The sequence below is a fragment of the Castor canadensis genome, chromosome 7 (genome assembly GCF_047511655.1).
Source record: "Castor canadensis chromosome 7, mCasCan1.hap1v2, whole genome shotgun sequence".
Classification (NCBI taxonomy): Eukaryota; Metazoa; Chordata; class Mammalia; order Rodentia; family Castoridae; genus Castor; species Castor canadensis.
Genome location: NC_133392.1, coordinates 141,497,877 through 141,513,316, shown reverse-complemented (window position 1 = coordinate 141,513,316; position 15,440 = coordinate 141,497,877). Strand labels below are relative to the sequence as shown.

The 15,440-nt window shown below is 49.6% G+C and overlaps 1 protein-coding gene across 9 annotated transcripts in view; it reads left to right on the top strand.

The window, feature by feature from the left end:
• The window catches only part of Ptpru (protein tyrosine phosphatase receptor type U), a 117,555-nt gene that overhangs the window by 83,379 nt on the left and 18,736 nt on the right, over positions 1–15,440 (top strand). For 6 of the 9 annotated variants that reach the window (XM_074080760.1, XM_074080759.1, XM_074080755.1 and 3 more), the window contains exons 14-19: positions 35–173; positions 3,251–3,280; positions 5,414–5,571; positions 12,712–12,902; positions 13,634–13,709; positions 14,189–14,265. In XM_074080760.1, the coding sequence (XP_073936861.1) occupies positions 35–173; positions 3,251–3,280; positions 5,414–5,571; positions 12,712–12,902; positions 13,634–13,709; positions 14,189–14,265 (671 nt within the window). The remainder of the gene's footprint in view (positions 1–34; positions 174–3,250; positions 3,281–5,413; positions 5,572–12,711; positions 12,903–13,633; positions 13,710–14,188; positions 14,266–15,440) is intronic. The other 3 variants (XM_074080756.1, XM_074080758.1, XM_020158491.2) reach the window with 1 other exon arrangement.

Below are 15,440 nucleotides of genomic sequence, written 5' to 3'. Positions count from 1 at the left end.
CCCCTCTGACCCTGTCCTATGTTGCTCTCCCCAGCTGCCTGCAAGGAGAGCAAGCGGCCCCTGGAGGTGTCCCAGAGATCAGAGGAGATGGGGCTCATCCTGGGCATCTGTGCAGGGGGCCTTGCCGTCCTCATCCTCCTTCTGGGGGCTGTCATTGTCATCATCCGCAAGGGGTGAGTGAGGCCACTATCTTGGCCATCAGTGACTCCTGCCCCTCAAAAGCCTTGGGCACAGAGGAGCCATGGCCGAGGATTGGTTGTTCAACCACCTGGTGGGTGTGTAGAGGGCTGCTAGCCTGGGCATCAGGCTTGTGGATGGACTCCAGCTGGGCAGTGGGAAGCCAGAGATTCAACAAATGGAAATGCTGTGGATCGGCATGGCTGGAATGCAGGTCTGGCTGGTGCCAGGTGCCACTACCCACAATAGCGCACTCTGCCTGATACCAAGGAGTTGTACTGGAAGTGCGTACTTCCCTCCTATGCCTGCAGGGGCTGTCTCAGTAGGAAGGCATGGAGGTGACCTGACTTTGAGTCCTCACCCAATCGGCACTGACCATGTGACTGTGTGGTGGACCCTGTTCAGAGCAGTGTTACTCATTCCCCTTCAAACCAAGGACCCCTTCCTCCCTTGTTCTCAGCTTGCCCTGGACCCCTCATGTGTCCTTCTGATTACAACCACCATCAAACCCCAGCACATCTTAGAACCCAGAACGTAGAACTTAGAGGTGTAGAACTTCTAGGAATCTCAGAATTTAGAATTGTAGAGGCTTAGCACCCTGGAATGGGAGAGCTGCTGGGTAGTTTAAGGGCATCTAGTCTAGTGCTTTTGACTCTTTAAAGCAACAGAACCTGTTTTCAAAACACCAAAAACAAAAACAAAAACAAAACATCCAAAAACAAACCCAGAAAAAAAAATCCCCCAAACCTCCCCAGGGGGTGGGGTAGGATGGGGCAGTGTCTGGTGCATGGAGCAGAGTTGGAAGCAAGGCAGAGGCTCCTGAGACCCCTCTGCCTGCTACCCCACAAGTACCTCATTTCCTACCAGGCACCTAGGACACTGTAGCCCCAGCACTTTAACTGAGGCATAGGGATGCTAAGCCCTAGGGAGCCACAGACCTGCCCAAGGCAGAGCCAGCCTTGTTCTTCCCTACCTGGGCTCTGGCGCTGTGCCCGTGCTGCTGCAGGCTGGGCACACATGAGTGAGTCGGTGCTGGATCTCTGGGCTGCCAAGGGCAGACAAGCAGGATCCAGGGAAATGATGGGGAGCTGGCTAGGGCCACCTTGCCTGAGGCCAGACACCAGCAGGAGACTCTGGGGTAAGCTATGTGGCAGGGGATGGGGTGGGGGGGGAAAAGGGAGATGATGGGGTGGTGGTGGCCTCTCCAGGGCCTCAGGCTCTCAGTTTTCTTTTCCCAATTCCCTGTGCAGCCTCGTGAAATAGTATTTTAAATTGTCACTTAATGAGTAATTACTGTGTGCTAGTAGCCCAATGTATGCCAGCCATTAGTCTGTAAGTTACTGAGAGTCACTGTGTGCCAGACACGGTTCTGGCACTCAGGAGCCAACAAATAATCTTTCTTTCTTGGGTTCCAACAAATGAAGCAGGTCTGACTCCCTTTTTACCAAGAAGAAACCATAATTAAAGCAAGCTGCCCCCATCACTCGGCTCCATGGTAGGGTTTGGCTTAAATTCAGGTCTGACTATGAACATGGAAGGCCTCATTGTAGGTGCCCCTCAAGTGGCAAGATCTATATGTGTCTTCCTACCAGGAGGGGACCCTAAGTGGGGTGGTGGGTGGAAGAGGCTGTAAATGTGGGTATTAGGAGTATTTGAGGCCCATAAATCTCCCCTCAGGGAGAGAAGATTGGGGGCATCACCCCCACACTCCACAAAGAGAGCATCTTACCAGGAGAGGCTGGGTCAGAGATGCTGTGAGGGTGTCACTAGGAGACCCTCATCATGCAGTTGCTCCCCTCAACCACCCATCCAGGCCACCCCAGAAGTCTCTAGTTAACCCCTTCTCCTGCCATGCTCCTCTCTATTTACTCTAAAATCTGCTCAGTTCCCTCTAGCACTTTACTGTGCCCCTGATCCTGTCCTGGCCTGCAGGGGCCACTGAGCTCCTCAGGGCTCCCCATTTGCATTGTGGGGTTTTGTGGAATAGAGAAACTCTGGAAGGGACAAGGTGTTCAGATCAGCTTGGGGTGCAAATGTAATTGAGCAAGTAGGAGGTCAGTTACCCCACCCCAGATGGGGCCTCAAGAGGGAGCACAGAGGAGTTCTAAGGACAGGGTCCTAAGCCAGGTATCCTGAGGCCTGGGGCCTGTTCTGACTCTGCCATGATGCTATGTGACTTAGTGTTCCCATCTGTGAAATGGGAATCAGCTTTGCTCTGGCTTCTTGCCGAGAATATGCTGCAGTTATGTGGGGCTTTTTAAAATTTGTGGTACTGGGGATTGAACCCTAGGCTTTGTACAGGCTAGGCAAGTGCTCTACCACTGAGCTATATCCCCAGCCCAATGTAGGGCTTTGGGCCCAAGCTGTGCCTCAGGTGCCCTGTACTGGGACAGCTGTCTCCAAAGTGAACCCCACAATAAAGGGCATTAAGGGGTAAGGGCAGGCCCTAGGTTTGCTGGGACATCCTGTTAGATCCTCTGTGCTCTGCCCCTCCCTGTCCCCAGCCACTCTCCTTCCTAGGCCTAGGTGTACACAAAGGGTTGGCTCAGGGGATTGGGGCCTGGGAGTGAGGGGGCGGTTTGCAGCTACAGGGCAGCCCCGGGCAAGTGAAGGCACCTTTCAGTTTGTTGTGTGTGTGTGTGTGTGTGTGTGTGTGTGTGTGTGTGTGTGTGTGTGTGTGTGTGTGTGTGTAGTCTCTGTGTTGGAGTGTTTCAGTATGTGCACATGTGTGTGCCAGCATGTATTTCTATGAGTGTGCACGTGGGTGAATCTGTTTATGTGTGAGTGTACATACATGTTACTTCGCTCTCCATGTGCATATATGTGTGATGTGACAGATGTGGATCCCCTGGGCCCTTTGCTCCAGTGGGCTTGAGGAAGGTTCTGGAAGAGCTTCTAGTCCTGATCCCATATGTGAGCCCAACCAACCCTGTGAGATGAGGAAGTCCCTTTGACTAATCCAGTCCCCTCCCAAGCATGGGAAGTGCTGGGCTCCCTGCTGGCTGGGATCACCCTCAGCCCAGGCCTGCTGGAGGCCCCCATGCAGCCCTCTGTTCTCTTTGCATGCTGCCAGGAGGGACCGCTACGCCTACTCCTACTACCCGTGAGTAGCTTGCCTGGCTGAGGCCCTCCAGGGCCAGGCCTCCAACCTGCCCTGTCTAGCTTGGCCTGGGTCACACCTGGCCTGGCTCTGTGTCAGCCCCTCTCTGTGGTCACCTCTGCCTCTGGGCATCTCTTCTCTGTTCTGTCTCCCTCAGTAGCTTTCTCCTTGAGCCCTCGTCTCAAGTGCTGGTTTTGTGGTCAGTCACTTGCCTTGCTGCTTCACTGGGACAGGTCACGTCAACTCCCCGGGCTGGTTGTCCTCTCCACTTTGAAGTGGGCTCTCACACATGGGCCTACTCCTCCCAGACCCGCTGCTCACACGGCTGTCTCCACCATCAGCTTCCAGCACCTAGGCGTCCACCCTCACGCTGAGCCTCCAGCTTGACTGTCATGGGAGTCACTGATGAGGTTGCTTTCCCTCCCTGGGACCAGTGTAGATCTTTTAAAAAAAATGTTTTTTATAATTGTATTCAAGATTAAACCCAGGGCTTCGAGCATGCCAGGCAAGTGCTATACCATTTGGGTTACACCCTCAGCCCTTTTGTTATGTATTTTGTTTTTGAGATAGGGTGTCCTTAACTTTGCCCAGGCTGGCCTTCAACTTGTGATCCTCCTGCCTCTGATTCCTGAGTAGCTGGGATTATAGGGATGTATCACTATGTCTGGCTTGTGCAGGTCATTGTTGGACCTAAAGACAGAGCTATTGAGTATGTCTCTTTTAAATCCCATTTGCCTAATCCCATGCTGAGTTAGCTGGAGGCCAGCAGAGGTGAGGTGGCCCTCCTGAGCATTCTATCCTCTGAATCTGGTGGTTTGTTTTTGTAGTTCTTCTCCAGTTGGGCTGAGAGCCCTGGGCTTGGAACAGAGAGAGAGCCCTGTGGTACAGTACTGGAGACTGCCTTCTAGGCCAGTATCCACTCATTGGTGGGTTACCTTGGGCTCCGTAGTTCAGCCAGCCTGGCCCTGGCCTGGCCCTCTGTTCATCTTCTTATGCTTTGTTTATGTCTGACCTGACCTTTCCTCCCTACTATTCTCTCTCTCTCTTTTTCTCTCTCTTCCTCCTCCTCCTTCTCCTTTTCCTCCTCTGTGTTCTTCTAGTTCTCTTTCTCCCCCAAAGTGATCAAGGTCCAGCCACAGAGACTTCGTCTCATTGTCTCCAGAGGGGTCTTTGACTCCAAGTGGGGCCATAGGGAGGGGTGGTGCCCAGAGCCTGGTGCCCATTTGTCACTGCCCAGGCAGCTCCTGAGTGCAGGGCAGGTAGACTGCAGTCTGCCTGCCTGGAAGTCCTGGTCTCTGTGGATGGTCAGTGTCCTGAGCTCTCATGACCTGCAAGTCCTTTCTCAGGTCTACCCCACATCCTGCCTGGTGTAGGGCAGAGCCTGTGAGCAGCTCTCTCCTTTCCAGCCTTCCTTATGGCTGGGTCCCTCAGGCTGTGCTCACGGATAGGGGTTCCGAGTCATTTCTGTGCTGCTTTCCTACACACTCCATCATGGAGCTGGGTGCCCTGCCTCTCTCCCTGTTCTTCCCTCCCACCTCCTCTGGCTTCCTGGAGAGTCACAGCTGCTGTCCCCACCCATGAAGCCACAAAGGAGGGCTACACTCACTTCCTCCTCTGTGGCGCTCAGCAGATGGACTGTGGGCTGTGGGGGTAAGGACCCCATGTGGGTCTCTGCCAGTCTGGGGTCCTGGGGGTACAAAGAGCCCAGGCTGGAACTTGCTGTGTCCAGAGAAGCCCAAGCTTACCTGGGAGCCCCATAGCCCATGAGAGGCTGAGTCCATGGCTACAGGACTAAGGGAGCCCCCAGGACAGGGCTTTGTAGGGACCGCAAACTGGGGCTGAATGGGGGCAACCTTCTTCCTGATTTGGGGTTGGTGGCCCAAAGTGGACTTTATCCCAATTTCCAGAGACCTTGGGGCCAGTAGGGATTAGGAACAAGGTCCCAGCCTAGGACTGCTACTGCAGCCACGTGGGGTGGTGGCAGCTGCTGTCTGGGGCTGTGAGCTGAGAGTGGAGGCTGAGTCCGTCTCCCTCCAGAGATGCTCTGGGACGCCTGCCAGCTCCTGGGCTAAGGCTCCCACCTTGGGACCATCCAGCCCTGCACAGGGCCATTGTCACCCATCTCCTCCTCTGCAGGAAGCCAGTGAACATGACCAAGGCCACCGTCAACTACCGCCAAGAGAAGACCCACATGATGAGTGCCGTTGACCGCAGCTTCACGGACCAGAGCACCCTGCAGGAGGACGAGCGGCTGGGCCTGTCCTTCATGGACACCCCAGGCTATAGCCCCAGGGGTGAGTGCCACCTTCCCACTCTGGGCTCCCCACCTGAGCCCACCCACAGCTGAGTTCTGAAACACCCAGCAAAGCATCTATTGTGAGCCTGCTGCATACCGGCACTGACCAGGGAATCTGGGAAAGACACTGGGTGTGTATGCGGTGTGGCTGGGGGAACTGTGAGGAACTCAGCCAGCATCACAGTACCTCAAGATCCAGTGACAGTTGTCACACAGGAGCAGGTGCTGCTGTGGAATCCAAGGATCAGAGCAGCTCATCATTTATAGAGTGCTTGCTGGGTGTAAAGCGGAGATGCAGTGGCTGAGAGGAACCGGCCTGGATTCACCTGGCCTCTCAGATCCCCTTCTTAGCTGTGTAACCTGGGGCAAGTTGCTTAACATCTTTGGATGTCTGTTTCCTCATGTATAAAATGGGGGGTAACAATCATCTCTGCTGGTTAACAAAGTTCCCGTCAGGGCTGACGTAAGCCTAAATGGGATAATGGGTAAGTCACATAGCACTGTCTGCATCCCTAGAGTGGAGTGAGTCAGTTGTTACACACTGGGAGTGCTTCATTCTGCATCTTTTTATTCTATGTAGTGTTGATTTGTACAAAAGACTATATGAAATGCTATCAAAGTCAGAAAGTCGTAGAAGTGTGACAAACACTCCTAATAGTACAACAAACACCAGTGAACCTCCCGGTGAGCTAGACCATCAGCGGCGTGCTCATCCTCCACACCTACACCCCTATCTCCCTCTCAGGCACAAATAGTCCCCTGAAATTTGCATTTGTTTGGGTGCAGTGTTACCAAGAATGCATAGATGCCCAAAGAATACACTGTACAGTTTACTCATTTTCAGGCTTTATGAAAACAAAGCCATACTCTTTAAACCACGTGTCTAACCCTTGTCCCTGTGGATGTTTTGCTATAGTTCATTAATTTTTCTTTGCTGTATAGTTTTCCATTGTATGACTGTACAACAACTTAGTTGTTTATATTTTGCCACCCATGACCATTTGATTGACTTCTAGTTTTCTTGTTACCACAAATGAGGCTGCTGTGAGCATCCTCATCTGACTCCTTGGATGCCCCTGCATAGGGGGTTCTAGAAGTAGAGTTGTTAGATTATAGAGTATGCACTTGTTCAACTTAGTGAGATGGTGCTAAGCTGTTTTCTTAAGTGGCTTTGCCTGCTTTCATTCCCAGCCGCAACGCGCGAGACTTTCTGTTAAACTACATCAGGATCCAAAGTTGCCAGCCATCTTCCCTTTGCCAAATGAGTGTGTATAACATGGCACTTCTCTATAGTCTTAATTTGCATTTCTCTGATTACTAATGAGGTTGAACATACTTTCAAGTCATTATTGGCCATTCAGGTCCCTTCTTCCGTGAAATGCCTGTTCATGTCTTTCACCTAATTTTCTATAGGGTATTTTGTTGCTGTCTTAGTGGTTTTTAGGAGTTCTTTATATATTTAGGATAATAATCATTTGTCACATATGAATTGCAAATATCTTCCCTAAATTTGTTGTGCAGCTTTTTGGGTTATTTATGGTGTCTTTGGATGAACAGAAAGCTTTTATTTTAATGTAGTCAAATTCATCAGTCTTTCCCTTTGTGATTTCTACTTGTGTTTTCTTAAAGAATTTCTTCGCTACCCAAGGCCATAAAGTAGTTTTTTTCCTTAAACTTTTCAGTATTTTGCATTTCACATTTAGATCTTTATTCATCTGGAAATGATTTTTGTGCGAGGGACTGGGAGGATTTTCTTTTTCCACAGGGATAGTCAGCTGTCTCAGCATCATTTCTTATAGCTTAGACTTTCCTATAGCGCCACCCTCATCAAAGGCATCATTTTCCCGGATGTGTGGATTGGGGTCTGGCTCTTTATTCTCTTTCTTCTGTCTGTTTTGGTGACTCCTCTGCCCAAGCTACACAACCTAGTTATCATAGCTGTCCAGGTTTCCATATCTGAAACATTAACCTACAGTTTTGATCTTCACTTTTTTTTGGCAGAATTGGAGTTTGAACTCAGGACTTCATGCTTGCTAGGTAGATGCTTTAACACTTGAGTCCTCATCCTCTGAGAAGTTTTAGAGCCATCTTTTCAAGTTGCTTGAAAAACCTCAATGGATGGATTTGTTTTGAATCTAGAGATCAACCTGGGGAGAACTGACATCTTATAAAACTGTCTTTCCATCCGTGAACATTGTATGCCTTGCCTCATTTATTTGGGTCATGTCTTCCAGTCATTTTTCCCATTAGCTCTTGTACATCTTTTGTTAGTTTTACCCTCAGGTCTTTTGTTTACTTACTTATTTCTTGGTGCTGAGATCGGACCCGAGGCCTGGCATATTCTCTAACACTGGGCTACACCCCAGCCACAGATGCCCTGTTTTTGACTTCTATTGCAAATGACATACCTCAAATATTGTGTTTCTGATATAGAAAAATGCCATTGATTTTTGTATGTATGTTGCTCTTATTTATTTATTTACTTTTGTCTGTACTGTTCGAACTTACGGCCTAATGCCACTTCTTCTTTTTTTTTTTTGTGGGACTGGGGTTTGAACTCAGCATTTCACACTTGCAAAGCAGGTGCTCTCCTGCTTGAGCCACACCTCCAATCCATTTTGCTCTGGTTATTTTGGAGATGGGGGTCTCTAGAACTATTTGTCTGGGCTGGCTTGAACTGCAGTCCTCCTGATCTCAGCCTCCTAAAGCCTCATACCACTTCAGTTGCACCCCAAATCCTTTTTACTTTAGTTATATTTTGGAAAGGGTGTGGTGTTTTTGCCCAGGGCCAGCCTTGGATGCTCCTAGCTCTGATTCCCGCATAACTGAAATTATAGGCAAAAACTATCATGGCCAGAGCGTCTTTCCATCATTTCCTAACAGCACTGACTACAGTATTGTAGAAGGAGCTATATCAGGATTCTTTGACTTGTTTTCTGGACTTTAAAAGGAATGCTTTTAACATTTAAACACTGAGAATGAAGATTGCTGTGGGTTTTTGGTAGAAATGTTTTATCAGGTTACAACATTCCCCTCATTTTTTGGTTTGCTAAGAGGTTTTCCTTTACATGGGCGTTAAACTTATCAAAAGCTTTTTATTGCACTTACTGTGATGGTCATATGTTTTCTTTTCACTTGTTAATAAAGTAAGTGACATTTTCAGATTTTCTGATGTTAAAATTATCTTAAATTCCTCTGGTGAATTCATTTTAGCCTTGATTTTTTTTTTTCTATGTATTGTTAGATTGTATAGTTACTGGTCTAGATTTTAAAGTTGACTTCCTGGGTGGGCATGGCCTGTAGTTTTCCTATTTTGTACTTTCTCTGTCTTGGGTTCTGGTGTCAAGATTCTATTCATCTTTTAAAATGTGCTGGAGTTGCAGGTGCAGGTGGCTCACACCTGTAATCCTAGCTACTCAGGAGACAGAGAGCAGGAGGATCTCAGTTCAAAGTCAGCCTGGTCAAATAGTTCTCTAGTCCCTATCTCAAAATACCAATACAAAATTGGGCTGGCAGAGTGACTCAAGTGGTAGAGTGCATGCCTAGCAAATGTGAAACCCTGAGTTCAAACTCCAGTGGCCCTCCCCGCCAAAAAATGTACTGGGAACTCTTTCTTTTTCCATTATCATGGAAGATTAGAATAATTACTCCTTGAAAATTTGTTGGAATTCACCTATAAAGCAGTCTTTGTGTTGCTTTCTTTATGGAAAGATTTCAGACTTCTAGTTTAACTTATTTAAAGGAATAAATGACTGTTTAGGTTTTCTATTTCTTTAAAGTCAGATTTGGTATGTTTTTTGTTAAGGGAATTTCTCTATTTCATTTAAGGTTTCAAATTCATTGACTTGTCCTTATTAAGCATGCTGTCTTTGTAATCTCATTAAATTTTGCACCATTTTGCCCTGCTTGGTAGCCATTATCAATCCTTCTTACAGAGGAGGAAACGGGCCAAGAGAGGGGAAGTCACATGCTCAAATCAAACAGCCAGAAAATGTCAGAGCCAGGATTTAAATGGGAGACTTTCTGAATTGCAAACTCTTGTTTCTCCTGTGTTGTGCTGGGCCTTGGGGAATGGGTAGGATTTGAAAAGGAAGAGGAACAGTGTGTGCAAAAGCAGGGAGGTGGGCATGGGAGGAGGCCAGGCACAGGTCCTGCTGGGCTGAACCCCCAGGAGAGGGTTTGGTGGTGTGTGTGGGGGTGGGGTGGGGGAGGGCATGCTGCTGGGTGCCATGGCGGAACAGAGGCAAGAATCACGAATTCCTCTGCCCCAGGGAGTTCATTGACTAGGAGTCAAGGTGACTCAGGGGAGTCAAGTCACCATCATGTGAATGGGGGGACACTTGGTACTGTCAGGAGTTCTGGTAGGGGTTGATTGACGATGGGGCAGACACTAAGGGGAAGATGCAGAGACTAGGTCAAAGGGTGATGGCTGGGGAATGCGAGTGTCTAGGGGACTGGACTCAGTCTCAGTACTGTCCCTCTCCTCCTTTCCTCTCTACCCCTGGTTCAGCCTCCTCTTCCTTCTTTTTCTTTTCCAAATAGTAGAAGCCAGATTTTTGTAATTTAGAAGAGAAAACCATGTTGTGTTAGTCAGGCTTTTTCTTGCTGTGACAAAATACTTAAGAAAACAACTTAAGGAAGGAAGGGTTTGTTTTAGTTCACAGTTCCAAAAGTTTTTGTCCATCATGGTTGGGGAGGGTGTGGAGGAGAAAGCATTTCACATCATGGTAGCCAAAAAGCTGAGAGAGAGAGAGAGAGAGAGAGAGGGAATATGAATATATGCCTATGCTGGTGGCTGGTTAGGGAGCTATCTCTTCTGGGCCCAGGAGATGGAGGATCCTTTTGGGAACATTGGTGTATGGTGATTCCATCCTTTACCAGTGGTGTCACTTACAGAACATCCTATGTTCTTGGGCTCAGCTGTAAGCTGCCTGGATTTGGCTATGGCTTCCTATCAGGATCTCTACCAGGTGGGGGCTTTTGCTGATCTTCCACTATTTCGAGCTGATTATATGCCTGCCTGTGGGAATGCCAGCCCTTCAGGATCTCTGGAACTGCTTGACTCCATGCAACCCTCCTTTTGCTCTTTCTCCACCTGGAGAACTTTCTAGAGCTGCCAGCTCAGGTCCACAATGAGTGCCAGGACTCCTCTGTCTCCTCAATTCCTTGAGTTCTCAAGCCAGCAGAAATCCTGAAATCTTTGCACTTATGTGTTTGTCATGGATGCTCCTTAGAGATGACATTTTAGGCTGATGCCCAGGTCCTGGACCAAGAGCTCATGTTGGAGAAGGACCAAGACTCTAGTCAGCCAGCTGCCCTGAACCCAGGGACTTCCTCCTGTCCTTAGAAATGACTAACAATGTCATCTGCTGCCATGTGCACAAGTTCACTGTGTGCCAGGCCTGGGACTGGGTGCCTTTCATGAATTATCTTATTTAACATTTACATCACATATTGGGTAGTAGTGGGTTTTATCTTCATTTGATATGTGAAAATGGAAGTGTAGGAGAGTAAGTTATGCTCCCAAGGCCACATGCAGAGCTGGCATTTAACTGAGATCTGTCTCTCCGGAGCCTTCTCTCACTTTCTCCATTATATTGTGTTCCCTTGAGGATGTTTCAGGAAATAAACAAAAAGAGAGCTCTTCGTGGTGAGAGATGTTTGTGATTGTCACTTCTTGGAGATGTAAGATGCACCAAACAGTTGGAAGCCTCAAGAGGTCTTATAGGGAAGAAACCTGTTTATTTTTGTTTATGCAACTTTCACAGACTCCTTTTAAAACACACAACCCCTCTTGCTCTCTTCCTTGTCTTCGTAATCATCTTGCTGTCTAGTCTTTTCTGGAACACATTCTGACGTGAGGCCAGTCTCTTCTCTTTGTACCTCAGTTTCCCTTAAGAGTGTGGGGCATCTGGACACGATGCTATAACTGGTATTTGAGCTGGTCTCCCCGCCCCGCCCCCAGCTATATGCAACCAGAAATCCAGTTCTGAGGCAGCTCAGAACTGTGACTCCTGAGAGGAGAGACAAATGAGTACTGCCATGGCCTTGACTGGAGGCCATTTTCAAACCAGAAGTGGGACCCAAGCAGAAGGGCCAATCTTCCTGATTTGGCTGGGGTTTGAAGTTGAGCTCATTAAGGGGGTCTACCTCAGGGGTCCCATGTTCACCATTCCAATTAGGCACTGAGTAGAATTACAGACTGGGCACTGGGGAAGCCCCCCACTGCCCCAAAGGGGAATCATTTTGGCTGAAACTGGAAGAATGAATATGAGGTAACCAGGCATAAAGAGTAGGGAAGGAAGGCAGAGGAAGGGAGGGGCAGGTACCTGGGCCTCCCTGGAGTCCACCATGACCCCTGCCAACTTAGACCTACCAGAGAATGGCTTTGAGAAACCGGAGGGCCACCTTGAGTCAGCCCCTGCGGCCTCACAGAGTACATGAGGGAAATGAGTGGGAGGGACAGAGGCCACTTTCTCAACTTCAGGCCTGATTTCTAGAACCAGTGTGGGATGTCCGTGGGGATGGTGAGCCAAAGAACCTTGGAGGGGGTGGATTGGTCGGGGCCTGGGGTGCAGGGGGCACTGCAAAGCTCTCTGCCTGGCCACCTGGGCTGGGCCCCTGCACAGACTAACAACAGAAACGCTGGTGCAGGAGAAATTCTGCTGTTCAGGTGCCTGTGCTTGTCTGTGGAGGGGCCTGCGGCGGCTAATTTTAATTGGCTTGTCTTTGAAAGGGGGTAATTGCTGGGAGTTGCCAATGTTCCAGATTGTTCCCTGGAAAAGGGAGGAGAAAGAGGGGCTGTTGAGAGTGTTGTGGGGGGGAGCTCTGCTAGCACTGCCCCTGCAGGGCACTTGGTGGAGCCTTACTTGGTGGAGTGAGGATGTCATGGAATCACAGGGTGGCCAGGCCTCAAGGGCTCCTAGGGGTCTTTGGATCTGATCTGCTAAAATGAGATACAGAAGAGAAGGAGATCCCCTGGGGTCCCCCAGGGTGGGCTTAACTAGGCTGCTTGGCTCCAGGAACTGATCAGCCACCCTCTACATTGGCTGTGCTCCCTGCCCCCACCCAGGCCGTCTGGGACTTCCAGGCTGGGGCAAGTGGGCATCAGAAGCCCTTCTCCTTTCTCTGACTGCAGGAGACCAGCGCAGCAGTGGGGTCACTGAGGCCAGCAGCCTCCTGGGGGGCTCACCAAGGCGCCCATGTGGCCGGAAGGGCTCCCCGTACCACACGGGGCAGCTGCACCCTGCGGTGCGTGTGGCTGACCTTCTGCAGCATATCAACCAGATGAAGACGGCGGAGGGCTATGGCTTCAAGCAGGAGTACGAGGTGCACACATGGCCTGTCCAGCCAGGACCTCTGCCTGGCCCTGGCTCTCCTCGCTGTGGATCCTGATCCTGGTGACCCTTAGCCCAGCCCTGGTTGAACCCCTACTCTGAGAGTCTCCAACTTAACCTGTTTTTGACCTTGACCCTGACCCTCATCCTAATCTCAGACTGACCTAGGTTTTCACTGTCATCCTAATTTTGATTTGAAATGTGACCTTAAATCTCATCTCAACCTCTATCTTGGTCCTGATCATGATCCTTAACTTGTCTCTAATTTGAGCTAGACCACCAACACTGCCCTTGACCCAAACCCAGGCTGACATTGACCCGACTCTCGTCCTAAGCTCCTTGTGAACTCTGACTTGGGATCCCATCCTCCCTCCATCTGGACAATGACACCATCCTTCTCCTGATTTTAATCTGACCCTCATCTTCACCTTCTTCCCAGCTCAAATTTGCATTAGAACCTTATTTTAACCCTGTTTCCTATTCTAAACTGTGAACTCTGACCCTCTTTTCTCATTTCCCTTCCTCCCACATTCCTTGGTTTTGAACCTAGTCCTTGCTGAAAGAGGGATATATATGGCTTTATCTCAGCCCCAAGTTCAGCCCTGAACCTGACCCTTATCACTGCCCTAGCCCCATCCCATCCACATCATCTTGTGGGGAAGAGGTCCTGTGTGTGTTGAGGGGTCCCTGTCTCCCACTGACTCCTTCTTTCCCTTTTGGCAGAGCTTCTTTGAAGGCTGGGATGCCACAAAGAAGAAAGACAAGCTCAAGGGTGGTTGGCAGGAGTCAATGCCTGCCTGTGAGTTCTGGGGAAGGGACTGGGGGCTGGGTCAGTGGGTGGGAGGGAGTTAGGAGGCGAAACAAGGCCAGCATGGCTGTACGGTCTCCTCATTGGCTGCTGTACACTGAGAGGCTATGACATGTAGTGCAGAGCATCACCACCATTGTCTCACTTACTCCTCTCCATTGCCCTGTGAAGTGGGAAATAGTATGGTCCCATTTTACAGATAAGGAAATTGAGACTTGGAAGGTGAAGACCTGTACTCAAGGCCACACAGCTAATGGCCCGAGCAGCAGATGCCATTGGGTCTCCTTGACACCATAACTCAGACTCTAACCCCTGTCTTGGTCTGCCTCCCATGATGCCCAGAGTGTACTAGCTGGCCCTGAGCCTCTGGGTTACCTGGCTGTCCTGCCTGGGCCTCACCCTGGCCTTTGCTGCCTGCTCCAGCTCTGGGCTCCCTGGTGTAGCTCTGTCCATCTGCTGTGTATTTACAGACGATCGGCACCGAGTGAAACTCCACCCGATGCTGGGAGACCCCAATGCCGACTACATTAATGCCAACTACATAGACGTGAGTGCCTTGCCCTGTCATTTCTGCTCAGCTGGCCCTGTCTGCTTCAGGCTCACTGTTTTGGCAGGACAGATGCCCTTTGGGAACAATGGGTTTGAATGGTTGAGTTCTGAGTGCTCTGAGCTCCTGTGTTGGGTTCCAGGGAGCTGAGAGGAGGGGGTGGTCAGAGTGGGTGGCAGCTTTTAGGAAGGAGGCAGAAGGAAGGTCCAGGGCAGACAGCAAGACCTAGAGGCCTGGGAGGATCCCTTCTTAGAGAGGGTCAAGAGCTTGGAGGTGTGAGGGGTAGGCAGGCTAGATGATGAAGGCCTCACTTGGCAGGCTAAGGAGTTGGGGTTTTTTTCCTAGGGGCACCTGGGAGTTGTTTAAGTGTTTTGACTGTGACCAGAGTGATATTTTAAGAAGAGCAATGCATGTTTATTGAGCATGTACTATGTGCCAAGCACTGTGCTAAGCACTTTGTATCCAACATCACACTTTAGAGATGAGACTTCATGACCTCTCTTTACGGGTGAGGAAACTGGGGCTCAGAGAGGTGAAGCTACTGGTCTGAGATCACACAACTAGTAAATGGTAAAGAGAGGGCTCAAGAGCAGGGTATGCTGGTACATGCCTATAATCCCAGCTGTTGGAAGACTGAGGCAGGAGTATTGCAAGTTTGAAGTCAGCCTGAGCTACATAGCAAGACCCTAACTAAAAAAAAAACAACAAAAAACTCAGCCTGTCTGTGTCTCTAGAGTCTTTCTTGCTAATGGTTAAGCTATCCTGCCATCTACTGCAGCAGCTGGATCAGCTGGATTGGAGGAAGAGGCCAGAGCTGGATTGGAGGAAGAGTTCAGAGACAGGGCAGGCAGCCAGGAAGTCTGGGCTTGGGTGTGCAGAGGTGATAAGTCTGCTCCCCAGGTGTGGATGAGGGGGAGAAGGGGTAGGGCCAAGGGACTGCTCAGATTCCCCACTTGCGACTGCAAGCTGAGCTTGGGAGAGCATCATTTATGAAATACATTTTGCGCACCTGAGCTCAGGAATATAGATGTAAACGAGATAGGCTTAGTCCCTGCTTTCTTTGAACACACATTCTAGTTGGGAGGCAGAGAAACATACATACAAGGCAAATCATTTCATATTAGATGGAGGGGCTTGGGGTTGTAGCTTAATGGTAGAGTGCTTGCCTAGTGAGG